Below are 27,637 nucleotides of genomic sequence, written 5' to 3'. Positions count from 1 at the left end.
TTCTTTAACAAATGGGTGCTTCTACAGTGCTACTAAGCCACATCATTTTGCCCCCTTCAAAGTTACTACTAGTCAATTGCACTTTTCTTTGACTTGTTCTTTGAAATATTTTTTAAATATATTTACAGATTCTAAAAAAATACAAATTCACTACTACTCATTTCCTTAACCATTAAAAAAAAATAAAATACGTCCAAATGAAGAGCAAAGCTAGGGGGCCATTTTCCTTAGCAAATAGCCATCGTACACGTCATGCGAGTGCTCTGAATCTGATGGCGGTTGTCGTATAGAGCAAGCCACATTAATGATTCCTTTCTATTAGTGTAGATTTACCAGCCAATTTCTAAACAAATCTTTACACATGAGCAGGTTTGTGTATTCAGGATTTGTTGTAAGCTTTTCCTACACATCACAAGCCGTAAAACTGTTGGGCATTGGGCAACTAATCTAATCTAATCTTAAATGAAAAATAATTAATATAAATAATTACATAAAATGCATAGGGCAAACAACCCAATCTTGAATGAAAAATAATATATATATATATATATATATATATATATAGATAGACAGACCTTTTAACTTCAAAGAGATTTTGTGACAAAAAGTAAAGTTCACAACTTCTTGTGACATATTAGATATACTTCAAAGTAAAAAGAGCTATATCACAAGCCACATCAGTTTGTAAGCATTACTTTTGTAAGACGTCTTTGTGAGCTTGGCAACTCTCATATAGCTAATTAACATATCATAAACCATTATGCAATACATGGGAACATTACGAGAGTCAATTTTAGCACATTCATTCCTACAATTTGGTTGAGTACCTTGGTCTTTTCTCTCTATACTCTTCTTGTGTTTGCATATAATGATAGGAAACCTCACAAATTTACTCAAGAGAGACCACAAGTGCCTTTATATAGTATGCCAACAAAACTCAGCCGATCGAGAGATGCAAATTAAAAGACATGCTTTAAAAAAAAATATAAAAGACTATAAACATTCTCTAATGCATGTGATTATCCAACATCATGAAGAGAAAATGACTTTAATAAACGAGCAAATCTCCCCATATGCCAATGCTTCCGAGATGTATTGTAGTAGATTGCAACCCACAAAATCAGTTCAATCTAGTTCCAAGCTTAAATCAGGACCAAATAACTTTCATCTGAATTTGGCATATAAACAACTTATCCCAACCACAGTAATACTTCGAAATTATAGAAAATTGCCTCCATTGATTCTCAACAGCATATAATAATCGAGTACAAATGCAAAATAATAATAATAAATAAATGAAGATTTTAACAATCACTGCTTGAATGAATACATTGGCTACACAACTCAACAATTGACACCTTGGAGTCAAACATCTGTGGCTTCCTTCGCTCAGCAATCGACTTTAGTATTGTCAACAGGCAATAATTCTTACAAATTAAGGTAACATGTACGTCAACAGGCAATAATTCTTACAAAGGCACATACAGGCTCTCATCATTATCAACAGGAATATACCAAAATTCCCCAGCAATGTAAAGGTGTCAATCAATAGCTAGTAAGTGTAACCACCCCCTAGAACAAAATAACCTCTGCAAAACATACCGATATTGACGCTTGAAGGGCTTGTTGCTCAATATGCACAGCAGGAAACAGGCGAGGAAGGTTTGTTGCATTAAACGGAAAATGGTTATAAATTACAATAATTCCATAGGCTCACCTAGCGCATACTCCATAATCAATATATGCACAAAAATTCCAAGAGGCTTTGGGCCATAAAAATAATTGCTACCCCATTAATATGAAAGGATAATAATACATGCGCTAATCTAGTGGGGTAAAAAAAGGAATTCGAGCCCTCCACATGTGCAGGGAACCAAGGAGATAAAAGAAGAAAAGAAGTACAAGAAAAAAAAGAGATGAGAACCTGTACACATACCTCTATTTCCATCTTTATCTTCCTAAAACTCTAAACAAGTGGTAATATACAAGATCTGCCAAAAAATACACGATGATAGTGCCATGCCCAAATTTTGCTTCAATTAACTTCAGACAGTACAAGCGAATAATGATCGGCATCTCCTTCTGTCCTACAATGCAAATATGGAACAACCAGCTTCATCTGCATCAAAACCCAATACCTCAAGTCAGCTTTCTTCAGTGAACTAAGTTAGAATGTGTCTCCCACTAAATAAACAATTAGAAGCCTAGAGAGAGAGAGAGAGAGAGATGAATGGGTCATATAATTGCAATATAATCAAGCACCCAAGTAACAAGAGAGCAACCAACCGTGAATAATTGCAACCGTGGATCTTACTGGGATCAAGATAATCAAAAAAATCTAAAAATAAATTTGGGCTCGGGGAAAACAAAGCAAGTAATCAATATAGAACCTATGTGAGTATAAACATTAGTTACATTATTTATGCATACACAACAATAAAAGTAAAGAAGCATTGTCATGGTAAATTATATGGATAATTTGGTGAGTTGAAGATAAAAGTGTAAAATAATTTCAAACTCTAACAATCTTTGTTCAAGCAAGGAAAAATATATCATGAAACTTAACTAAAAGCAATAAAATTGGAATAAAATATTCAATTTAACTAAAATCTTAAAGAAAGGATTTGAATAACTGAAGACTAAGGCCCGGTTTGGATACAAAAGTCTCCCCAACTTATCTCATCTTATTATTACAACTTTTTCAAATTCCCACACAAAATATAATAAACAATTCAACTTTTTCAAATCCCAAAACAATAATAATATTCTAAAAATATTTTATTCAACTTTCATCTCAACTCACTATCCAAACCTCCCCTAAGATATCCGGTCGATGGCAGCCCACCTTTTCAATATGTATGCAAATGACATAGCAGGTCCCATCTTAACAATCAATTAACCCTAAATCATCTCTGCATATATCAGGCTATAATTGCCAAAGATACTGAAAAACGTAATACCTGTACACTGCTGTTACATGGGCATGCAGACCCAATCCTGACAAGCCGACCAGTCTTGAAATGCTCAATCAATTAGATTGCTTCATTCCAGAGTAGAACTTGTGGGCCTCACGTACAAACTTCCTTGCCCTGCTTGCAGAAGCTGTATTTGCGGTTGAGACTGTTGTTGTGGCTGAAGATTCTGAGGTGATTGCTGTTCTTGCTGCTGTCGTTCTTGATGCTGATACTGTTGTTGGGATGGGAGTGGGGATGTTAGAGACTGTTGCAGTGGAAGCTGAGGCTGCCACTGTACTCCAACATTATTACCATGCGAGGGAAAGCTACCAGATAACTGCCTTGGACCCAACCCCTGACTGATGGGTGGTAATGGCTCACTCCCAGAGGAATTTGAAATAGGTGTATTCCCCATATTAGGCATATTAGAATCATATACTAATTCTGACACCTTCCACTGAGGAGAAACGGAAGAAGAAACAACAGGTATCACATCAGCTGAATCATTACAGGCCTGTGGCATTGCAGTGCTAGAAATCACTGGAGAAGCATTCTTCACAGACTGCTGGTCAGCTTGAGCTAGATCAGTCTGAGACTTGTTCTTTAACTCAGAATTCACTTGACGATTCTGTTGGAGCAATCTCTGAGCACTTGATTGAGTTTGATTAAACTGCTTTATGTGTGGCTGTGGCTGTAGCTGCTGATGGTTGGAAGCAACCGAAGATGGAACCGTTTGATGAGAAGATGATAATGCATGACCCGGAGGAACTGGTGGAGACTGGCCTTGACTGCTACTATCAGCATTGGGAGGTATCTGCTGCAGAGACTTCGACGTAGTGGGTGCAGGGCCAATTAGCTTTTGCTGCAGCTGGGAGTGGTTTGAAGATTGAGAAGGAACTACTGGTTTAGATTGTTGGACTGGGTTTATACCAGAGCCAGAATATAAGCCTTGGCCTTGCATTGCATGCATGATCTGCTCTCCTTTCTCAGGAGCTTGGCTTCCTGGAGGCACAGAAAGGCCATTGATATGACAATGATCAATGGGGAGGTTCTGATGCACCGACATGTTCCCTCTTCCTATTCCCTTTAAAAGTTTAGCCTGTTGTTGAGACTGTGCTTGTTGCCGTTGATTAGGGTGGTGCCTGCCAGATTGTTGAAATGGCTGCTGTTGAGGCTGTCGCCGTTGCTTCCCCATCTGACCAGTCAACCCACTGACACCAGGATTCCGGCTGATCCCATGTTGTGGCAGGTGATGTTTCTGTTGGTGCTGAGATGATAAAGGAGCCATTGGGGAAGATGGTGTCACTGGTGACATAGATACTGGCTGAGACGAAGTTTGGGACTGAATCTGGGAATTATTTTGTATAGAAGATGATGTGGGAGGTTGTGGCAGTGGCTGGACATGCGACATTAAAGCGTTGGATGCAGCTAACTGTTGCCGTTGCTGCTGCTGCTGCAAATACCGCTGCTGTAGATGCCTGTCTTTAGCAAGGTGGATTGCATAAGCTTGATTCTGGGAACCTGTAGCAGGATTGGGGCCCTGAATATGAGGGTGATGAGGGCCACTGAGAGCATGAGACTGCTGGGGAGACATCTGATGATGCTGCTGAGAGTGGCCTCCATATGGCTGAACAGGTGGTGAAGTAGTCTGATTAGAGAAAGCAGAAGTCAACCCATTGAAATGGGGGATAACTTGGCTGTTCCCTTGTGTGGCCTGCATCTGAAGCTCAGGAACAATCATTTGCCTTTGATGCTCCGGGTTATGGCCAGGCTATAAAAAAAAAAGTAATATTCTTCCCATATGAATTATACCCAGTGATGTATTACTAAGGCAATGATGACAGATTCAAAACAAGTGGAGAGTACAGAATATATAGTACACGAGTTGGTAATCAATGAGCTGAAACAGAAGACCATCAAATGCCAGTGCCAACCACTTCTAAAACCCAGAGAGATTTCAGCAAAGATTATAGAGAAGAGAAAAGTCTATACCACCCAAGTGAACAACCTTATCATGGATCAGGATTTTTTTATCCTTTTTCTTTTGGGATGGGACAGGCCATGCAGGAAGAGGGAGGCTAATAATTGATATTTTGGGAAAAATCTGCAGGCTCAGCAGGCCATTCACCTTACAAATAACACATATGCCTTCTTATCTCTGAAAGTCAGAAATTACAAAGGCAAAACATGGTTACAGAGCCCATTAAATGCACTCAATTTTGTGGCTCCTATCTTGAAGGCCTGAGTTTAAAAAATGTCAGATTCAATGACGTATGGCATGCACCCGAATGAAAGAACTGTATCTAACTGATAAATTACTAAGACCAAGAGTTATGACGGGAGTGTAGGATTTGGAATAATTATCCCTGTTTCAGATTTAATAGCACTCAAAAGACACTTGAAAAAAAGCCTAGAATACCTAATATCACTACGGTTAAATATCTCTACTGCTCATTAAGAACATAGGTAGTTTTCCAACGAGATTTGTCTTCTAAATTCCTTAAATCCTCTGCTTTAAAAACCCTCTTAAAATGATTAACCTTAATATAAATTTAATAATTCAAATAAAGGTTCAAATTTCTTGTAACCAACTCATGCAGTTTTTCTTTTATAAGTAAAAAGAGATTTTATTAATCCACGTAATTAGGCAATGCCCAAGTACATAGGAAGTATACAAGAAATAGTGTAATTACAAACTATGCGCTACGGAAAGTAGCATAAAAGTCATTAAAACTCATTCCATTCAATACAATAGATCAAGCCCAAAGCAACAATGTATGAAAAAAAAGACCCTAAAACCATCCGGAGAGCGTTCCCTATTGTCAAAACAACAACCATTTCTTTCATTCCATGTGCACCACATTAAGCATAGAGGCACCATCTTCCAAACAGCTACAATGTGACGATTGCCCTGAATCCCTCTCCAACATGACATTAAATCTATTACCTTCCTAGACATTACCCATACGATACCGAGCCTCGTGAAGATTTCATCCCATAAAGCCTTGACTACTTCACAATGAAGAAGTAGGTGATCTGCTGATTCACTATTGTGTTTGCACATGAAGCACCAATCTATTATGTAGAAGCCATGCTTTTTTAGCTTGTCGATAGTCAATATTTTTCCATGGGATGCCAACCAGCCGAAGAAGACAACCTTGAGGGGAGCATTGCTCCTCCAAATGCTCTTCCATGGGAAGGCATTGTAGGAGTGAGTCGTCAATGCCTTGTAATATGATTGGACTGAAAATTTCTTGTTCCAGTGTCCAAAGTAATTTGTCCTCCCCTCCTGCCTGTAGTTTCAGTGCATATAACACGCTGTAAAAATCAGCAATGTCTCCCACCTCCCAATCATGTACAGCTCTAGTAAATCTCATGGACCATTGAAGGGAATCAATGGAGATGCTCATATTATCAGCGACAAAGGCACCCTTATCTGAAGCAATCCTATAAAGAGAGGGGAAAGCGTTTTTCAAAGCAACATCACCACACCAAATATTGTGCCAAAACCTGATTCGCGTGCCCCTTCCCACCTCAAGTCTGAAATTACCGAGTAAATCTTCCCATCCATTCCGAATAAATTTCCAAACTCCCACGCCGTAAGCCCCTCTTACTACATTAGAGCACCAACCTCCCCAAATGCTCTCATATTTAACATCGATGATGTACCTCCAAAAAGCATCCCCTTCCTAATGATATCGCCATAACCATTTTCCAAGAAGGGCCTTGCTGAAGATTCTCAAAATTCTTAACCCCAACCCGCCACGAGACAAAGGGGCACAGACTTTATCCCATTTAATCAAATGGATTTTTTTCTCATCCTCTAACCCTCCCCACAAGAAGTCACGGAAGATCTTCTCCATTCTATTCGTCACCCAGCAAGCAAAGGAAATAAAGATAAAAAGTACGTTGGGAGATTAGATAACGTACTCTTGATTAGTGTGATTCTATTGCCTTTAGACAAGTAAATTCTCTTCCAACCCGCCAATTTGCATTCGATTTTCTTAACAATCCCATCCCACATTGCCTTGGATTTATGAGGACATTGAGGAGCCCCCAAAGGGAGTCCAAGGTACTTCATAGGCAAGGATGACACCTTGTAGCCCAAGATGGCAGCCACTTCGCTTATATTATTAACCAAGCCAATTGGAACTATTTTTCAGATTTTCATAAATTCACCTTAAGACCAGAGATAGCTTCAAAGCAAAGTAGGAGGGCTCTCAAGGAGCAAATTTGATCGGGATCTGGATCACAAAAAATCAACCTATCACGGTGAAAAGGAGATGAGAGATTGATAAGCTACCATGCGAGGAACTACCCACTGAGAAGCCAGAGATGAAACCCCTGTCCACCACCCCCTCCAACATTCTACTCAGCACATCTATCACTAAAATGAATAAAAGTGGGGATAAAGGGTCCCCTTGTCTCAAGCCCCGAGAACTGTTGAAGAAGCCTTTGGGAGTGCCATTGACCAAAATTGAGAATCTGACAGTTGTGATACAATGTTTTACCCACTGACACCATCTTTCCCCAAAGCCATACCTACCAAAGTATATACAACAAGAAATCCCAGTTCACATAATCAAAAGCCTTCTCCATATTCAATTTACATAAGATACCTGGGGTGCTATCTCTGACTCTATTCTCCAAGCATTCATTAGCAATAAGGACTTAGTCTAGAATTTGTCTTCCTTTAACAAAGGCATTTTGTGACTTCAAGATGATCTTCCCCATAACTTCGCTCAGCCGCTTAGCTAGAACTTTTGAGATGATCTTGTAAACCCCACTCACCAAACATTTGGGACGGAAGTCTTGCACCTCCACCGACCTCACCCTTTTTAAAATAAGGGCGATGAAAGAGGTGTTAAGGCTTTTCACAAATTTCATTAATGAGTGAAATTCAAGAAAAACCTTCATGAGATCCTCCTTGACAATGTCCCAACAAGCTTGAAAGAAAGCCATTGTGAAGCCATCAAGACCTGGTGCTTTTCTTTGTCCAGTCCTTTTAGCACGCTGAGCACCTCATCCTCTTCAAACAGTGTCTCCAACCAAGCTGCACTTGATTGGTCAATCGAATCGAAAACTAGTCCATCTACCTTGGGCCTCCATTGGTATTGCTCCGTCAAAAGCTTGTCATAAAAGTGGACAATGTGATCCTTAATAGTGACTCTGTCGGAAAAACCTGACCTTCCAAATGAAGAACCTCAATGGTGTTGTTTCTTCGAAGGGAATTAGCTACTTTGTAGAAAAACTTTGTGCTCTTATCCCCTTCCTTCAACCAAGGGGCCTAAGATTTTTGTCTCCAAGAAATCTCCTCCATAAGAGTATTTTTTCCAGCTCAACTACTACAATCATTTTCCTTGCTTATCATCAACCAAAAGAGCCCCATCCGCCTCTTTTTCATCAAATTGTTCCGCTGGTCATTAATGTTCCCGAAGACTTCCATATTCCATTTTCTTAGATCATTTTGCAAAGCTTTAAGTTTCCCGGCTATAACAAAGCTAGAAGTGCCCGTGAGTTGATATGAGGCCCACCACGATCTAACTTTCTGCGTAAACCCGTCAACCTTCAACCACATGTTCTCAAATTTAAAGTATCTCCGTCCCTCATGAAGATCCCCACAATCTAATAAGAGGGGAAAGTGATTAGAGCAAAGCATAGGGAGCCGTTTTTGGCATTGGTTGGGAAAGCAGGCCTCCCAAGAATGAGAGACAATGAACCTGTCCAACCTAGACCAGGCCCTCCCTTTAGACCAAGTGAAGTCTCCCCCCGCTAAAGGTAGATCAACCAAGTCCAGCTTGAAAATTAAAGTTGAGAAGTCAGCCATGGCTAAACACATGCTAGACAATAACGAATTTCGTTTACCTTTTGTAGGACCCAATCTGATTGTAAGCCGGCCCATGAAGGCGCTGGTGGCAAAGAACAGATAGGACTAGGCACGTCCCTGGAATCCCCCAATTCATTAACGGAATATCAACTCCAAACTCCTTGCATACTAGCTGTAATTCGGATCCGATTGATTACTCATCATCCGAGAGCACCCCATCATTTGATGACTCATCATCATCTTCTACCACTATGCACAAAACCCTGGAAAGAGTCTCTACATCTACAAGAGTAAGTGTTCCCCTGACATTAGCTACTTCACATGTCGTTAGGTGAAAGCCTTGAGTGGAACCTCTAAGGGTTGTGAGGGACCAATTATGTGCCGAGGGCCATCAGAAACTTCAAACCGAGGCAGATCAGTTAAGGACGATGCCTCTTCATGGTTGTTCCTCCCATCCGAGGCCGAGAACTGCTTCAAGCTTCGGACCATAGGGTTGCCAGTGGTCGGTGGCCCTTTTTGTGTCGCCATGGAGCTCCCAGAGGCCTAGGGACAGATGACGGCTTCCATCTCAACCAACCCAGCCAACTCCGTCGGCTTCATGCATCTGCGCTGCTCTGTTGAGCCCTATGGTCGCACCCTACTAGTGGTCGTAGAGTTGCCGGCGACCGGCGGTTTGTTCTGTGTCATCAGTGGGGCAGCCAAATCGACCACCGGAGGGATTGAACCTATCAAGCCCGTGATAGAGGGCTCACGGGCCCGAGATAATTCCTTAGCCCGCCATTCAGAATGGATGGGCGCTCGACCCTTTCCATCCTTACAGAGGGCTCATGGGCCCCTAGTGCTCAAGAGACAGAGGGCTCACGTGCCCCCTCGTGCTCTGGCCCAACCCATACGCCTCCCTTATAGACGCATCCATCCTCACGAGCCCTCCCATGCGCCGACCGAATCCGACCTTTTCAATTGGCTCACTGCCCAAACCCATAACCATACTCAAGCTTAAGTCTACTTTTTTCATTAACACATTAACTTCCTCTAATACCCCTGACAATTGAGCTCTGACAACCCACAGGACACCTTCCACTTCCCCCACCTTTGAGCATTTGTCAGAGGACCCCCTTACTACCCACAAGATGACGACCGTTATCACCTTCACCATTGGGCACCTTGCCCTTCAACGCCATGGTAGAGCTGCACCCTGCCAGAGAACTTGCTGATAACCTCAAAACAGAGGCATACAAGACACCATTGGAGGGGAAAAGCCTCTCTGTTTCCAGCCCATTACCAAACACCCCACCCCAACGTAGGCCACCCTCTGTTTGCACCCCTCGAAGCTAGCCACCTTTTTGAGTTGGTATGCAAACCCTTCCCAGCCACTGCCCTTCGTGCCTTTAGGGACAATAAGAGAGCCCCTCCTCCTGCCATTCCCAAACTCCGCCATGTGCAAAAAGCATCCTCTGGAATTAATGTGGAGTTGTATGGTGAGGACCCTGTTACCCGCCCTCAGTTTTCTGAAGAACCCTTCATGCCGGCGAGAGTCAAGAGCTTCCTCTACCATCTTTACCACCCATGAAGCTAACGTCCTGTTTATGAAGAGAAACATAACTATTCTTCTATTACTCTTAGTGATACAAAAGCTATTTTGCCCGCCCACCTTCGAAAAAATGAAGGTTTTTTATTACACCGTAAAATGCCCATCTCCCTCCATCTGAGAAGCTCTGAAGAATGAAGCAGGAATAGGAAGAAAAGAAACAAAAGGAGATGGGAAAAGATCCCAACAAGAATTGATGAGGATAGAGAGGTCAGCTCTGGCGAGAAGCGCCGGAGAAAGGATTACGTGCGCGCATGAGGACAGAGAATTTGTATGGAGAGAAAAGTAGCCAATTTAACAAATAATCTTGAGACTAACTCATGCAGTTTCTTTCTGCACTCAAATTCTGTTTTTTATAACACTCACTGTATTCCTTTCTTCCTGTAACTAACCACCACTTTTTTCGATCTAGGATCAAAATTTATTTTTGGATGAGGTCTCATTATAATCAAAATCAATAATGTTTTTTTCCCCAAAGCTAATTTATGAAAAAGCACTGCACATGTATGAGTTGTTAAATGCAGGTGAGAATACTTGTATGGTTTGCTCTCCTCTGTGAGAGAGAGAGAGAGAGACCCTTCCCGTAGGTTAGGGATGTCACGTACTTCCATATATATAGCCAGGCAAGAGACTTGCATAATTAAATAAAACATTGTTTATCAACTCAAAATAACCTACGGGAAGTAGGGGTGTAACCGGTCCGGTCCGGTCCGGTTTTGGATAAAATCTAAGACCGAACCGGTATGTACCGGTTTTATATTTTTCAAAACCGATTACGCACCGGTTACCCTCCTAAACCGGTACTTCCGGTTTTACCGGTTTCCGGTCCGGTCCGGTCCGGTTTTCCGGTTTTTTAAAAATATAAATTTCACAATTTGTCATTAAAAATTTGTTTATAAAAAAAAAAAATTGATTTAAAAAAAACTGTTTTATACTTTTATTAATATATTAGACTATATAATAGTATTAATATTAGACTATTGGTATAGTTATAAGTTATATATTAGTATTAGTTATAAACTTTTAGTGATTTAGTATTAACATTTTATGTAATAATTTATAAATTATAATAAGAAATTATTTCATATATGAATATATATGTTATATATAAAATTTCACATAAAAATTTATAATTATACATTATATATAAAACTTATATATATTAATATTTAATATATATAAAATATTTTGTATAAAACTTATATATAAAAATATTATTTTTTATTTTTTTTAATCAACCGGTCCGGTCCGGTTCGGTCCGGTCCAAAAAATTCCGGAACCGGCCGGTTTTTACGTTTTAAAAACCGGTTCCGGACCGGACCGGTTCAAAACCGGTAAAACCGGTCCGGTTCGGTCCGGTCCGGTCCGGTCCGGTTTTCCGGTTTGAGTTTGCACCCCTAACGGGAAGGGAGTGTTATAGAGAGAGAGAGAGAGGTGAATTTGGTTCTAACAAGTGGGGCATGTTCAAAGATGCAGATAGCCCTCTCTAATTTAAAACCCAGACTCAACACATTACTACCCTCATCACAGAAAAATACGACCATCCAGGGGTTCAAGTAAGGTTTCGCATGGGCTGAATTGCTCACAAACAACAAATACCCAAGGTGCAGCCAACAAAGATCTCAAACAAGCTCCAAACACTCCCTCGCAACACCCTTAGCCATGAGGACTAAACAAGAGTAAGATAGATAGCAATCTTGATGCAAATTTATCTTAAAGTAGTCTCATTTATTTCACCCCATCCAAAAAAAAGTCACATCCATTTGATCCTAGAGGAGATTGGTATATTGTAAGGCTATAAAATCCTCAATTTTTTTCTTACAGTTCAAACTAAATCTCTCTGCACGTTTGCATGCACACAACCCAACAAAATCCATAAACCAAAACTAAAGGCTACATCAAAAGCAGCAACAATAGACTAGAAAAATAATATTTAAAACTCACCCGCATCATATGAAGAGCCTCACGAGGCCTTAACATAGAGTTCACTTGACCAGAACCAGCTCCAGAGTGCATGCTTACAGAGCTTGGCATCCCCACCATACTGGAAGAAAGCATTGTCCCAGAATTCAACATAGATGATGAGGGCAATCCCTGAAACCCAGGTCTTGACATTGGCACGTTTCTATTCATTCCACACCCCATGCCCACAGCATTTCCACCAGGTAGCATACGCACACCACGATCAGTTCCTGAAAGACCCCCTGGCCCTGAAACTGACATGCTAGACTGCTGGATATTTCTACCAGATAACATTTGATTGTATTGCTGCATTCTTTGCTGCTCATCAACCAGTAAAGATGATGTTCTTGGAGCATTGTATCTGCCATCCCTGAGAAGGCATGTGGACCCATTTTCTTTTTATAGGTAATTGATGATTTTATTAAAAAGACATAACCCGAGGACATATACAAGAGGGATGCCTAACTAGAAATAGAAGAGACATATAAGGAACCAAGTTGGTTTTAACAGATTTTTTTTTTTTTTTTTTTAAATATAGTGCTAAAAAACAAAAGCTGACAAGCACAAACTATAGCAGCAGACTACCTGACAGAGGCATTCAATGGGCCAGATGGTGATGGCACGTTACTACCAAGAACCACACCAGAAGATCCTTGTAGGGTGGAATTCACCCCAGAAGTAGGAAGCATCGATGCAACAGCACCCTGACTTGATATTCCTAAACCACTTGCATGAGAATCTTGAAAACCAAGTGGATGATGAACATCTTGGCTTGATGTGGTTGCATCACAGAGATCAAGTGGCCTTCAAGCAATCAACAAAAGTAAAGCTAACACTACTATTTTTTGCATAAGACAATAACAATAAAATATGGGCCAGAATTTTTCTTTTTATTTTATGACAAGGAAAACATTGGCCAGAAATATGAGAAAATATAGAATAAAAATACAAAGTTTAGTAGCAGTAAGTAGCATAAATAAATAGCAGGCAATACTAAATATGCAGAAAGGCACCAAAACTTACGTTAGAGCACCTCCATTCAGGTTATTTGGGCAAACTTGGTTAACAGCCACAGCATGGGAATTGTGAACAGGTCCAATTTGTTTCAGACCTTGGTTATCACTCTTTACAATATGCAAGAAAACAGGTTTATAGTCAGGAAACAGTTTAACCAAAAGATGAAGAAACGTCAACTTATATTGCCATCGGGTCATATCCCTCTAATTTCAACAATGTGATACATTTCACATTAAAAAGCTAGTAAACATTTTTTTTTTATAAGTAAAAGCTAGTAAACATTACAATTATAGACTTATAAGTGCCATCTCAAAACCAGGGTATACAACAAACATATCTTATTACAAGTTAGTATTTAGTTTGACCATGTTATTGGGGAGTGCAATGAAAGATTGCAACAATAAAAATATGGTGGGAATCAATTTTCAATTGAAAAGCAAGAGTGGGAAGATTCTGAACAAAAGATACAGATTTTATGTATAAAAGCAAGCACCAAAAGAAAAGCCAACAAGAATTATAAGAATCTTAAAGTTTTATCTGTGAGCATATATAGAATAATCCTTTGCAACAAATTCTTCAAGATTTTACAAATTCTATCTTGTTTTCATGGCTAAAAGGCCTCCCATAAGTTCAAAACAAAATATTCTGTAAGAAATTCATTTCAGCCTTGAGAACAGATGCAACCTCCACCAAATCCAATATTGAGACTTTAAAAAATAACAATTTTTTATGTGCATGAAAACATTGTTCTTAGAAGTCCAACCAAAATAGATGTCCCATCATGAACAACTTCTAAGCATGCAAACAATGGCAAGAAGGTAACAACAAATGTACATAACACCAGTAACAGGAAACAGGTGTAGGAACACACAAATATAAATATTTACGAGTCTTCTGGCTTCCAACACCTGTTAGACCAGATAGCATTTTAGGATACCCCATGTGAGGTCTAAGAAAAATGGTAATAGCAGATGTACTACGTAACAACTGAAACAGGAACAGTTGTAGGAGACAACATAATAAATGACTTGACATGAACATCAACCACAGCTCATATGGGCTTCCTAACAAATGCTATCTGGTCTAACAGGTGAAGGAAGCTGGAAGGGACAGATATAAAAGGGCCCTGAAATAAAAATATATTTATTCTGCATTCAAATGAAACACAAGTCAACAATGACTGATAAAAATAGGCACGCTATGGAAACAGTTAGTAATTTGCTTTGGGATTCCACCAATATGCCGCTTAAATCACAAACCTGACTCCTCCGATAGTGCTGCTTCTGCCCAATCATAATGATTTTCTCAAAATGCGCCCTGATAGCATCCTCTTCCATTGGCCCCTGCAAGCGTTGAAACAATTGCCTGGCGCTACCCTGCATGAATGTGGCAACAGTAGACAATATAAGCACAAGCTCAATAATACACAAAAAAATATAAGCACAAGCTCAATAATACTTTTTTTTTTTTTTGACAAGTAAAAAATTATATATATCAAAAGGAGAAGTCAAGTACACTGAATGTATACAAGAAAACAATTTGTCCAAAATGACCCAAAAAGCCCCTAATGACCCAAAAAGCCTATGGAAAAACAACCAAAAATACACCAGACCCGACCCCAACTCCTTGTTTCCCCTAATACTAAAACTCTACCTGAACACCCAACCCCAACCCCAACCCCTTGATTCCAGTCTTCACAATGCCCTCCCTTTAGACTTCCCTCTAGTTGAACTACCACTCTTAGCGTCGTAGTTGATTGCCCAAGAAAAACGCTGTAACTCCCTGCTTTTCTTGAAATTTGATTTGGTTTCAAGCGCGTGGCTTGCCTCAATCGCAGTGATTAGTTCTTTAAATTGATCTTCATATCCTACATGTGAGATTCTCACAAACTGTTGAATCTCGTTAACTTTAGGCAGAATCCTATTGGAGGAAGAGAGACCAGGGGAGCAGCGTTATCCCCAGACACAGTATCCAACTGCACTCCCGACTCTACACAAGGCACCAATGCCAAACCCATAGGTTATCCAGCAACTCCATTGGTTCTCTCCATTGGAGATTCTGGGGTGACAGCAAGTCCCTTCACCTCTGGGGTGATAGCGGATCCTACATCTCCTTCAGACCTCGGCAATACATAATTTTCCTTCAACTCTGACGAGGGAGCCATAGTTTCTTCGGGGACCAAGGGTGTAATACCAACTATCGGTCTATCCTGTGTTACATGAGGCGAATGACATTCCACTGATGTCTCTACGCCGATACCCGATGTAGACCCCACTTCAAATAACCTAGATTTCCTTTTGTCCCGCCATCCTTTCTTGGATCTGGTAATAGGGACAAGGCCGAATCTGATCTTCCGTTTTCCTTTTTCTGAGTTTAAAGGATTCGGGCCTATCTTGTTACTTACAACCATGTTGCCTCCAACTGAAAGCAAGTTTATTTTCGTAGACAATATAGTTATCGCTGCCTTCAACTCACTAAGTTGGGTTTCCATATCTTTTAAAGAATTGTGCATCTCGACAAGCTGGTCTTAAGGCATAATTTGCAGACCCTCCTCACTCTAAACCCTCGAGGGTCAGCTACTGCATAGGATCGCCTCGCCACATGTTTGCTACGTGGCTCCCTGATAGAGCCATGTCCTACAACACCTTGTCCTTCCAATCCGTCACTCCCTCTCTTGTCGAAGGAAAAATCACGGAGCACCTCCCCCATCCTTCTCCAACCACTGCTCCCCTCCTCAGGAATGAAAATAAAATTCCTCCTCCCTCCACCTCCATACTCCACCGCCATATAATGTCCTCGAGCATTCGAGCAACGATGCGCCGTGAAACTACGTCTACCTTCCAGGACAGTAGAGAAAAAATCTTGTTTCTCATTTGTTGTGCACTCTTCCATTGCCTTGGCCAGCCACTGTACTGTTGTTAAACCTAGAACCAGCTTAGATATCACCCTTCGACTCCTTTCAGTGACGACCAATATGCTCCCCTCCTCCATCAATGTAAAGGATTTAGATTCTATGACCAACTCCATAGAAGAACCCATGCTGACCAACTCCCCTCCTTCAACAACCATTTGTCATCTCAGAGAATCTAAGGCCTCGTTTGTTTTCAGAAAACATCTCATCTCATCTCATCTAATTATTACAATTTTTCCAACTTCCAATATAAAATAAAATAAACAATTCAACTTTTTTAAATTTTAAAACAAAAATAATATTAAAAAATATATTCTAACAATATTTTATTTAATTTTTTAACTTTAATCTCAACTCATCTCATCTTATCTCATCTACGAAAACAAACGAGCCCTAAATCTGCGACACAGGGACAAGGCTAAAGAAAACTGCTTGACGCCAGAGTACTCCCAGAAGACTCGCTAGAAAGCGTCAACTCGTTCTGTGTCGACGGTAAGACCAACGGAGCCATCATGGGGGTCGCCGGAGTACTCTGAAAGACGACACAAAGAAATCTAGATTGCCAGAGGGTGGACCGACGCCGGCTGGCCCTCAACGAAGTCGCTGGGGTCCGTCGGCTTTATCTGTGACGAAATGGTGCGGTATCTCTCGCTGGCAAGGGTGGGTGGTGGCAGATCTAGGGCTTTCTCACTTCGTAAGGATTTCTCTCTCCTCAGGACCGACGCTGGACGGCCCTCAGCGAAGTCGCCGGGGCCCATCAGCTTTGTTTGTGACGACAGTGAGGGGTCACTCGCCGGCAATGGTGGATGGCGGCGATCTCCTTAGGGTTTTCTTGGATATACGGGGAGAGAGAATACAATGCTTTCTCTGTTTTTCGATTTAAATACTTGTAAGCAGGTCAAATGTTTCGATACAAGGACGTATGCAGAGACAAAATTGACATCATTTTCAGAACGTTTATAAAGATTCTTGCCTTTGGAATGCCTGGTAAGGTAGATGGATAAGACTGAGAAGACCCTGAATCTTCAGCACTATCAGCTCCATCCCCAGCATTCCTGTCCATTAAAAGTTTGTGCCGCTCCTTACACTCTTTAGGCTTCCGAAAGATACACTGCATATGTTGGAAGAGTCAATGAAATTAGAGCCCAAAAGATGGCAATAAAAAGTAACAAGATTACTCAAGATATTGTTTTTTTGTTTTTTGATTAAGTAAACAATTTTATTAATCAAAGAATAGGCATAGCCAATTACATTACAAAGGTATGCCCTAACTATGTAGGCGAAATAGAGACAAGAAAATCATGTAAATCCAGGCCATTGAAGTAAACATAAATGGCCCAAGTATGTAAGAGTTCTAATAAAATAAGCTTTACTCAAGATTTTAAAAAATCATTATCAATTTGAAAGGAAAAATAACACCATTTACATTAAAAAAAAAATAAAGCATGCACCTACAATAAGCTCAGGTGCATGATAGGACAGCTCCAAAACATGATAATGAAAAATAAGCATATAAATACCTTAAACTGCAGAGTACTGTTGATAACATCACTTACAAGCTCCCAGTTAGGACCCATATCATGTACAAGAACAACAAGCGCCTAATGTAACCCAAAAGATGAAAACAAATCAGGTAACTGGTACTATTAGTAGTAAAAGCTTTGGAAATAACCAAACATAGAAGACAAAATGATTATAATAACCTGGTCTTCAAATAGCGACCAGGGACTTCCAGAACCAGACTGCCCGGCAGACATCTGCAAAGAAGGTTAATTATTCAAGTTCAGAGGGAAAAAAGTACACAATAAAGCTAAATAGCAATAATGTTAACAAATTGTTTGAACAAAGTCCAATAGTGCATAAAAAATTACCTTCAATGCTTTAACTTTCCGGCCCCTATCCCGACCACCTATCAATTTAATGAATTTATTCGGGTTGGACATATTACTCATCTGGGATGCCACAGGGGAAGTAATGGACCCACCCATAGGAGTAATGTTGTCAAAATTATTATCTAGTGATTGCTTCACAATCTTTGGTTTCTTGGCATTAGGCTGCCCATACAAACCTTCATAGAAACAATTGGAAATGTAAAGGATCAAGAATATGAATTATGTTAGGTATGTTGCCAAGCAAATTACTTAAGCTTATGAGAGGAAAAAGAGGCTTACCACTTGTTCCATTACATTCAAAGTGGTGATTGTCCAATCTCTTCTTGGAATGATCCCTCTAAAAAACAAAAGTCATACAAAGGAGATGAATACTACCATGGAAATGGTTCATAAGATGCAATTTGTCTCAAAGAAAATTTGAACAAGCAGGAAAACTACTCACTCAGCTATCAACATGCCACTATCAGAAAAGGAAACAAATAGAACCTTTATAGTCCCAAATGTTATATTTCCAGAGTCCCCAAATATTTTTTTGATCAGTAAATAAATTTTGTTAATAATAAGAGTGCCCAAATTTGTTATACAGACAATCATAGCATCCGTGTCACCAAAAACTCTCCAAGCCATGTTCCTCTTCTTAGGACCTGCCTATGTTTTCACCTTGAGCTTTAGTGCATTGATAGATAGAGATCTTGCTAAATAAACTGTCCCTCAAAACATTTATCTTAAAGTTAAACCAAGGCACATTTGATACAATCTCTATGTCTACACCAGAAATGTATGCCTCAAAAAGCTAATGACAACCTTTATGCAGCTAAAAACTGTCAGCGGAAACAATGAGGAAGTAATTCCTAAAATTTTTAGGCATCTCTCTGTTACGACATACCATCATACTCTTTAACCTAATGGCAGGATAATGAAACACCAAAGCTTCAAGACCTTAACAAAAGCAATAATCTATTTTAAAAAAAGCGTTATAACATGGACTTAAATAGTTGGAAGAGGTACAATAAAAAGAAAATGTTATTCTATAGTAGTTTCTCATGGCCCAAGGAAGACTTCAAATAAAATTATGAATGCAAGGACACAGGCAGAGTCAAATACACAAGATCATAATGTAACCCTTCCCTATGGCACAAATTCTACCAAATTATTTGAAACCAGAATGTCAGCTTAGGTTCTATTTATTTCAATGAACAGAAGAAAGATCACCTGTTCATTAAGAATGGCAGAATCCAGCTGCCATCCCGGGTCATATGTGGATGCCTGCCACCACATAGAATTTAAGCAACTTAACAGAAAGAAAGGAAAAAAATACGAAGTAAATAACTATAATATTCCAGGGATAAGAATGTTCCTGGTGTCTGATGGCAAGAATTCTTATGTACCAGATGCTTTGCCTTCTTCTTCTTTTTAGGCCTCATTGATGATGTTTCTGCAGAGTCATATGGCAACTGCTTTTCGAAGTCCCCAACCGACTCAACCTCAGCACTTTTCTGTATCTGGGATCCCCCATGCAAAGTGCTTTGATCATCCTGACAGGAATTAGTATCTCCACTTGAAGCATCTGTCTTAAGTTGAGCCTGAATGGTCCCAGTTGCTCCAGCACCGAAAGGACTCAAAACCCTTTGCCTAGTAGCAGTGCGCATGCGCTTGGTAGGAATTGGACCAACATTAAGACTAGCAGGCCTTGTCCCAATCAACACTGACTGCTGAGTTCCAGTTGTGAAGTGTCCATAGGGCAAATCAGCTCCCACTTCATATGATCTCGAATTGTATGATTCCATCCCTTTTTTCCGTTTCTTCTGGGAAAATTTTGATGACTTGCTACCGGGCAAAGAAAACGGACTTGTTTCTCCTTCATACTCATCATATGCATTCCCTTCATATCCATACTCTGAATTTGAAAATAGACTTGTAAGGATCATCAGATTGATGAGGATTAATATATTGAAATAGTCTAAGTAATACCTGCCACAGCACCATAAGCTGATGTTTCAACTTCTTCTTGCATGGCACTCCCAGTTTTCTGAGATAATTCAATTCAATCATGTTAAGAAAAAATATTGCAAAAGAGACATCAGGATTTGTGAAATATACTGGAATAATTCTGTATTTCATCCATGAAAAAAATGTTTTCAGCCAACAACAATGAAATAGTTGAAAGTGTTTATAGGCAATCTATTCACAATGTAAACATATCTTAACAAACATCTATTTACCTCAAACTCTAGCAGATGAGATACAATAGACTTTCTGTAGGTCTCCATTGCACCAGATGGAACCAAATAGGAAAGGTTTTCCTGCCAAGGTATAAACTCAAAGTGTAAGAATGTGATGGGCATCATTGATCAAATATGTGAAAGAACAATTAAGATATAAGCAAACACGTGGGACTCATCTCTACATGGTAGTATAATATATGGAAAGCTCATGCAAGCCTGTAAGGCTTTCAAGACAATATAACCAACCTAGTGCATGACTAACAGCATGTATGTCTGTGTGTGAGCGAGCTAGGGAAAGAGGGAGCAAATTGGCAAACATCAACATTGATAAGTTAACTAGATAAATAAGAGTACATTTTTTTTATAAGTAAGAAGACAATTTTATTAATACGAATGAAATAGGCGAAGCCCATGTACACAGAACGTAAACAAAGTACATTTTTTTTATAATTAATAGATAGGAGGACAATGAAACCAGGATTGTACTTCGGCAAGATGCTCCTCCCACGATGACTCCACAATTCCTAAATCAGATGTCCTGTCAGGAGTTGCTGGTGCCTGCGCTTGAAGAAAAGCACCAAGCGGGTTGTTACATTTCAAAAATCTCATTGCATATTCCACTACGGCAGTTGTAGCATTTTGTCCAGGATACTGTGTCCCTAATTCTTTGCTTGTCTCCTGTCCAAAACCAAAATAGATATCAGTGCCGTAGGGTACACCAAGGTAAGATAAAAGCTCTAATACTTAAAACACTACTTCACTTGCTTCCTGCCCAGCATCACATATGTTATGGCAAAGAAGAGACATTAATTATAGGGACAGCAATATATCTGCTGTAAAGTTAAATAAAGAAATGACCAGGACATTAGAATAAGCATTTTTCAGCAAAAGAACGCATATAGGCAACACATGCTAGCACACTCATCATACAATAAAAGGCAACTGCTACGGTTGACAAACAGATCTAAAGCTATTATGATAAATCATTCAAACTCAAGCATCCTGCCCAAGTACTAAAGGATGAAACATCTACAAGTTAAGTGGTTTACATGCCTTTAAAAAAAAAAAGTAATTTAAAGGATAAGAGCTTGAAACATATGCTGCAGAATATCCAATCCACTTCGGCAAGTTTATTTTGACAAGTAATCCACTTCTGCAAGTTTATGCAATTACAAATTCAACAAAAGATACTGTAAGAATGTTTTCTGTCATGCAGGTCTAAAAAATAAAAGCACATCTCAACAGAATCCACACTTCTAATAACCAGAAGAGCATATCAATGAAAATAAACTGTGACTCCATGTTTATTAAGGCAAAGACTATCCAAATACTGCTGCTAATTTTTTTTTTTTTTTGACAAGTAAAATATATTAATATCAATAGGCGTAACCAAGTACACTGAGTGTATACAAGAGAGAACAACTAGCCCATAATAGAGAGCCCCTAAATGAACATCGCCCAAAGAGGGAGAAATTAGAAACCTATCCACTATACACCAAGCCCTATTGGAAAAAAACACGCCTTCCCAAAACAAAGCAAGTCACTGTAACTACCCCAACCCTTTGTCTCCCACACAATTAATACTCCACCTGAACTGCTGCTAATATATCTGCGTCTGTTTTTCTGCTGCTAACAGCAATCCACATACTGCCTCTTTTTAGAGTTCTTAGTGATTCATAACTCCGTATTTACTCAAAAGCTCGTGAGAGTTGAAAAACTAGAACCATAAACAAACCACAATTAACGATAAAATGTGATAATATACGTGGAACATTTGAATGGAAAAAGTTACCAGCAATGGAGGAGACAACGAAGAACAACTGATTATTAAAAAAGGCAAAAAAACCATTTTATATATCACAGAATTGCATTCATCACATAGGCTAACTTAGTGACCAGAAAAGAGGGTCTGAAGTAAATAAACAGCACCGTATGGGATTCTTCAATCTTGTCCTTAAAAACTTCGTTTCCATCCACCCTCCTTGATCCAACCAAACTACACTTCAAGTTGTTTTGACCAACACTATCATCACTATTTGAAACCACCTCTGCTGAACACCAAAACTGCATGACAGCCTTCGCTAATGTGTGAGCTACTCTTCTTAGCTCCCAACATTGGTTTTGCTTTTTCAATCTCGACCGAGAAGTAGAAGTGACCTGATGACATATTTGAGCAGCAGCACTTATCTTCCAAAGACGCTCCTATAAGAAATATAAAGGGAAACAGAAAGTTTACCACAGAAACATAGCTGGTTATATTCAAAGAAAGTGTTGACAGAAACTCTACTTCAAACCATGCGTGCTAGATGCCACACCAGACAAGATAATTTCCAGTGACAGACAAAGGTACGCATGAGCAAAAAAAATGAAATGGAATTTCCAGAAAATCATACCTGCGCAAAATCATTTGCCAACCATGCCATTTCCTCAAGAACAAAATCCCATTGACATTTTCTCTGATTCTCCGAATGTAAAATAGGAACAGATAATTCTGCTATTCTCTTGTGCTTCGCCTGTTAACTACATTATGTCAGTCCTTTGTAGCTTCATGAAGAATTTAAAACAACAAACAAACTCCAAGCCAAGTTTGAGAATAAAACCAGAACAGAAGGTAAACTAAGAACCTCTATAATTCGTGCCTCTTCCAGAATAGAATCTTCATGAGCCATATCTGACAATTGTGAAGGGTTACCAGAACAATTTTGAAGTTCATGGGCAGCAGAAGAGTCCATCCCTGGATGCTCACAGCTCAAGATATCCATACGTTCTCCAAGTCTGCCAGCATTAATGTTTTCCTTATCGTGTTTGGAATTATCAACCAATAAGACATCCAGTTTTCCCTCAATCTCTGATTCGATATGTTCATTTTGTTGCACTCCCTCAATGTTAGAAGTACATTTCACCTCTTTTTGCAATTCACATCTACCTGTGTGCATATCTTCCTCAACTTTGACTGTAGTACCATTGCCAGGGTGGTTTTCATAAACGGAATCATGATGGGCATTAATAATAAGACCCCCATCAAAGGCCTTGCTTTCGTTCCTTTTGTCAACAGCCTTAGTGTCATTCTTTTTATCAACACCATAGGGCTCTTTCATTTGTTTTACCACTTCACCACCAGCTAAATTTATTGTCTCTTCAAAATTTGAAGTTTGCTCCATAGCATTCCCATTAGATGTGGCATTCCTTGTAGTACACAAGTTATTGTCGTTATTTACATCTACGCCTAGGCTAGTTTGAGTACCAAAGCACTCAGAATCTAAACCCTCTGTGCCTAATGCTGCATTGCTATTTTGACCTTCATCCAGTATGCTTTTTCTATCTAATTTGATGCTGCTAAACTCATTCAACTGACCAGATCTAGTGTCATTCTCAACTCTTCCTGTAGTTTCACTAGGTGGATATTCAAAACCAGCTGAAACTGCCTGATGCCTTTCTCCAACAAGATCAGGTACCCCAGAAGCCATATCAACAGCAGTTTGCTGTGGATTGACTTGACAAGATTGATCGTGTTGATTATCCCTCAAGCTCTTGGGAGTCTTAACATCCAACTTAACTTCTGGCAGGATACTGCTAATAGTCTCTAGAGCCTGCACACCATCCCTGTCCGTATCCAACTGATTATCAGAAGATACATTTTTTGAAGCGATGTCACCATTTGAAGTAGCAGCCTTTGCATTAGAAACAGAAGGTATATTCTGGTCTTTTGTGTTGTTCATTTCAGACATCACCTCCTTTCCATCCCTACCACGAACACCATCACGGCTCGGTCTGGACCTATACCTTCGAGCATATGGGCGGAGAAAAGCTGAATCTTCAGATTCCTTGGCATTTTGACTCCCATCCATCTGGAAAGACTGCTCAGATGGAAGAATGCGATTCATTCTACCAGGTTGTATAGAGCTTCTTTCACCTTCAAGTAACTCATTGTCACCATCAAAAAGCAACAGATTATCAGCGCTATTTGGTTCACAAACTGCAGGAACCCCTGGTCTACCACTACTCTCAACAGAATCTCCATGAGGTGAGGTAGCCAATGCAAAACTACCTTTTGCTTCACTGAAATACCAAATAAAATGAAAAAAAATAAATGTGATTAACTTATCATTTTGATACCCAGTAATGGCAGCAGCAAAAGAATCTACCTGGTCACAATTTGTTCTGGATGCTGATCTGTGAGTGAAGTAGACTGGACACTAACTGAAGCTCCATTCCCAAACTTAAAGTCCAAGGGATTGCCACCCTAAAAGAGGGGCATACGGTTATTATCATTCACGAAAAGAAGTTGCATAAAAAGCAATGAAAAGATCAAATTCCATACCTTCTCAAGAAATTCTAGCTCCCTTCTCCTTTCCTCACGAACATCGTATTCTTGCCTGTTATCAACAAGTAATATACCTTTTATGTACAGACTAGACATTAAAAAAATACATCCAAATAAAGAAATTAGACAAGCGGTGGGATTAAACACAAAGGAGCACGCCAGTATCACCTAAGTGCTGCTTGAGCCCTCTCAATAGCTGCTCGGCGTGGAGAGGTTTTCAAACCAATACCAACCCCGCCGTCAACAACTCCACCCATGGAATCAACCTCAGCATTTACGAGGAGACCAGACTCTGAGGTATATCCATGCATACCTACCTTAATACCTACAATCTTTCCCCTCCCATCTATTCAATACTCTACAAACTTGAGAAAGCAACAGAGAAAAAAAGTCGTGAGAATGAGGAAGTGGCTAAATAAACAAAAGAAAATTTATATATCAGCAGTGAATACATCCTTTCTCCTAAATCCCCTAATTCAAGAGGAGATAAGACTCAAATTTAGATAAATTCAAATAATTGGAAAAGGAAAAAGCTGACTATTTTTTTTGGCTAAGTAGAATAAAATTTTGATCAGTACATAGAAAAAATTGACCGATATCACACCATAGAGATCACTCACGACAAAGAGTTTTTTCTTTTAAGGTAAACACAATTCACAAACCCATCATCATCCTCCGCCACTTATTTTAGGGGGCAGAAATGCCATTTTTTCCAGAGACCATTGCCACTCAACATATAGGATTTTTTTTTTTTTCTTTTTTGATAAATACACTCAACATATAGGATTTAAAGTACAGAAATCATACAAATTGAATGTCAACACAAAAATGTAAGAAGTTTCATGCCTAACTAACAATTATATTTTCTTATAATTAAAACAGTATTTTTTAAAAGTAAAATTATAAAACAATACGTTAAGATATTATCCAATCCCAACACCTGGCACCCTCTCACATCAGCTGTGTTAATTGGTCTGATTAAAAGATATTGGCAAAAAACTGAAGGAAAACATGCATTAAAGCTCAAATGCCTGAAATTGAATATTTAACCTGCTAGCAATTAACGGACATGGGGAAAGTTGCACAAATGCAATCTCAGTTGCTTCTAAAAGTTTCCAAATTTCTTTTAAGAATAGAAAAGTAAACCTATAAAAGGATTCCATTTAAATAGCGAAGCTCAAGAATTTGTTCAACATGCTTCTCAAAACAAGAGGGCAAGAGCATTGTTTGTGCGGAGGTCTGCTCGATATGCCCTATGAAACACTAAAATCATGAAATGGCTGCTTACATGTTTACAAAGCCATGGTGAACATGTGTAGATGAAATTCTTCATAAAAAACAGGTTGCACTACCATGATAAATCTACCAGTATATGAATTATATCCAATTAATATAATATAGACTGATGGAACTTACATTAAGACAAACATTTAGAAAACCAGAGGTAAATTAAAAGAAACTGGAAAAAAAAGTTGCAATTCATAGAAATTTGAGTAATAGGTGGAAAATCAGCAAGATTAAAGAAATGATTTTAAAGGAAAAGATATGGCTGGCTTAATAATCCATTGCCAACCTCCAATAGCAATAAGCATCTCCACCTTAACAACAGAAAAAATAATTGTTTTTTTTTTTATAACTATGACAGAAAAAAGAATTGGTCGAATTCTATTGAATCTGACTCATTGACCCATAGTGATCATCTAAAAAAGAATGACTCTCGTTATCAAAGGATTGAACAACTGGGATCACTTTCCTTACTTAAACCACAGATTATCATCACAAGATGGAAATTAATGCATTCTGTTAAAAAATGGTGCAACAAATGCATTCTGGCTATGACAACGTATGGTATTTAATAACCGAAAATAAGAGTTAACAACATTTATAAATACTCTATGTCATATAAACCTACATGCACACGTAAACATTTGCATGTAAGAGCCTTGCCACCATTGTTTCTCCTTCAAATTCTCATATGGGCACCTTGGAACAATTCACTAAAGTACCAGAATCACTGGTTTACCACTTATACAGACACCATACTAAGTTTCCCCAAATGGGCACACCTATTTTCTGACTTTTAATAATATTAATGCAACACCTTCGAAACAACAGGACTTACTGCTTAAACCTTCAAGCATTCATCGAAATTCACATGAATTTCCTAAATAAAAATTAAAGACCTTAATGCCATTCGACCCCCAGCAAAAATGCACAAATTCCAGAATTCTAGGGTTTCATAACCACGGGGAACAAAACCTAACACCAAAAGGGCAACAACAAGTACCTGAATTGGGACGGGAGCCGCGAAATTGGAAACACTTTCTCTCTCCTAGGGTTTCGAACCACGAGCCCTATTCCAAAACGAATCAACACGAATTTGCCCTAGAACGCAACGCGTCCCCGGAAATGCCAGCCATGAAAGCGTATCAAAGTGTCTCTGAGAGTCTACCAGTCCCTCTAATTTCTAGGGTTTGGTTTTAATCGCGCTCTATGGTGTATAGGTTTCGGTTTGGTTAGGTCGTGTTCGTGTTCGTGGGGGTTTGGGGACTATGCGACCTCTGCGAGTAGTGGGCTGGGCATGAAGAGGAGGAAGAAGACGACGACGAAGAAGAAGAGGGCTTTAAGAAATTGGACGTCCATTTTGGGCTTTTTATTATTATTACACCATGAAAATATTTTAGTTCTAACATTATTTACTCATATCATATAATTTATTTTTCTTAAAAAATGAAATAAAATTTCCTTTGACGAGGAAGATGAAGCTACTAATAGAAGAAGCATCTTTTTTTTTTAAACAAAAAAAAAAAAAAAAACATCGGTCTCACGTGAAAAATTCCTGTTTTGTATTATATGTATAAGATATCCGAGAGATAATGTAGCGGTCTTGGTGAAAGTCACATAATTTAGATATCTTGGATTCGAAACTCTGCATTC

General features: G+C 39.2%; 1 protein-coding gene across 1 annotated transcript; it reads right to left on the bottom strand.

Annotated features, from left to right (window-relative positions):
- Positions 1 to 1,259: 1,259 nt before the first annotated feature.
- LOC109006021 (chromatin modification-related protein EAF1 B-like) lies at positions 1,260 to 27,304 on the bottom strand. The gene is made up of 23 exons (XM_018985159.2): positions 26,988 to 27,304; positions 24,869 to 25,065; positions 24,698 to 24,752; positions 24,522 to 24,619; positions 23,001 to 24,435; positions 22,770 to 22,889; positions 22,306 to 22,578; positions 20,863 to 21,054; positions 20,374 to 20,454; positions 20,123 to 20,180; positions 19,540 to 20,048; positions 19,364 to 19,417; positions 18,431 to 18,488; positions 18,131 to 18,327; positions 17,963 to 18,016; positions 17,780 to 17,860; positions 17,233 to 17,370; positions 14,608 to 14,724; positions 13,355 to 13,455; positions 12,917 to 13,135; positions 12,314 to 12,701; positions 2,961 to 4,725; positions 1,260 to 2,119 (listed from the first exon to the last, which is right to left on the bottom strand). Exons 2-22 carry the CDS (start codon positions 25,009 to 25,011, stop codon positions 3,043 to 3,045), a joined length of 6,054 nt encoding a protein of 2,017 aa, XP_018840704.2. The 5' UTR covers positions 25,012 to 25,065; positions 26,988 to 27,304; the 3' UTR covers positions 1,260 to 2,119; positions 2,961 to 3,042.
- Between the last annotated feature and the right edge of the window lie 333 nt (positions 27,305 to 27,637).

Source organism: Juglans regia, chromosome 1 (assembly GCF_001411555.2).
Source record: "Juglans regia cultivar Chandler chromosome 1, Walnut 2.0, whole genome shotgun sequence".
Classification (NCBI taxonomy): domain Eukaryota; kingdom Viridiplantae; phylum Streptophyta; class Magnoliopsida; order Fagales; family Juglandaceae; genus Juglans; species Juglans regia.
The sequence above is the reverse complement of the archived record's forward strand: the minus strand, read 5'-3'. Positions and strand labels throughout refer to the sequence as shown.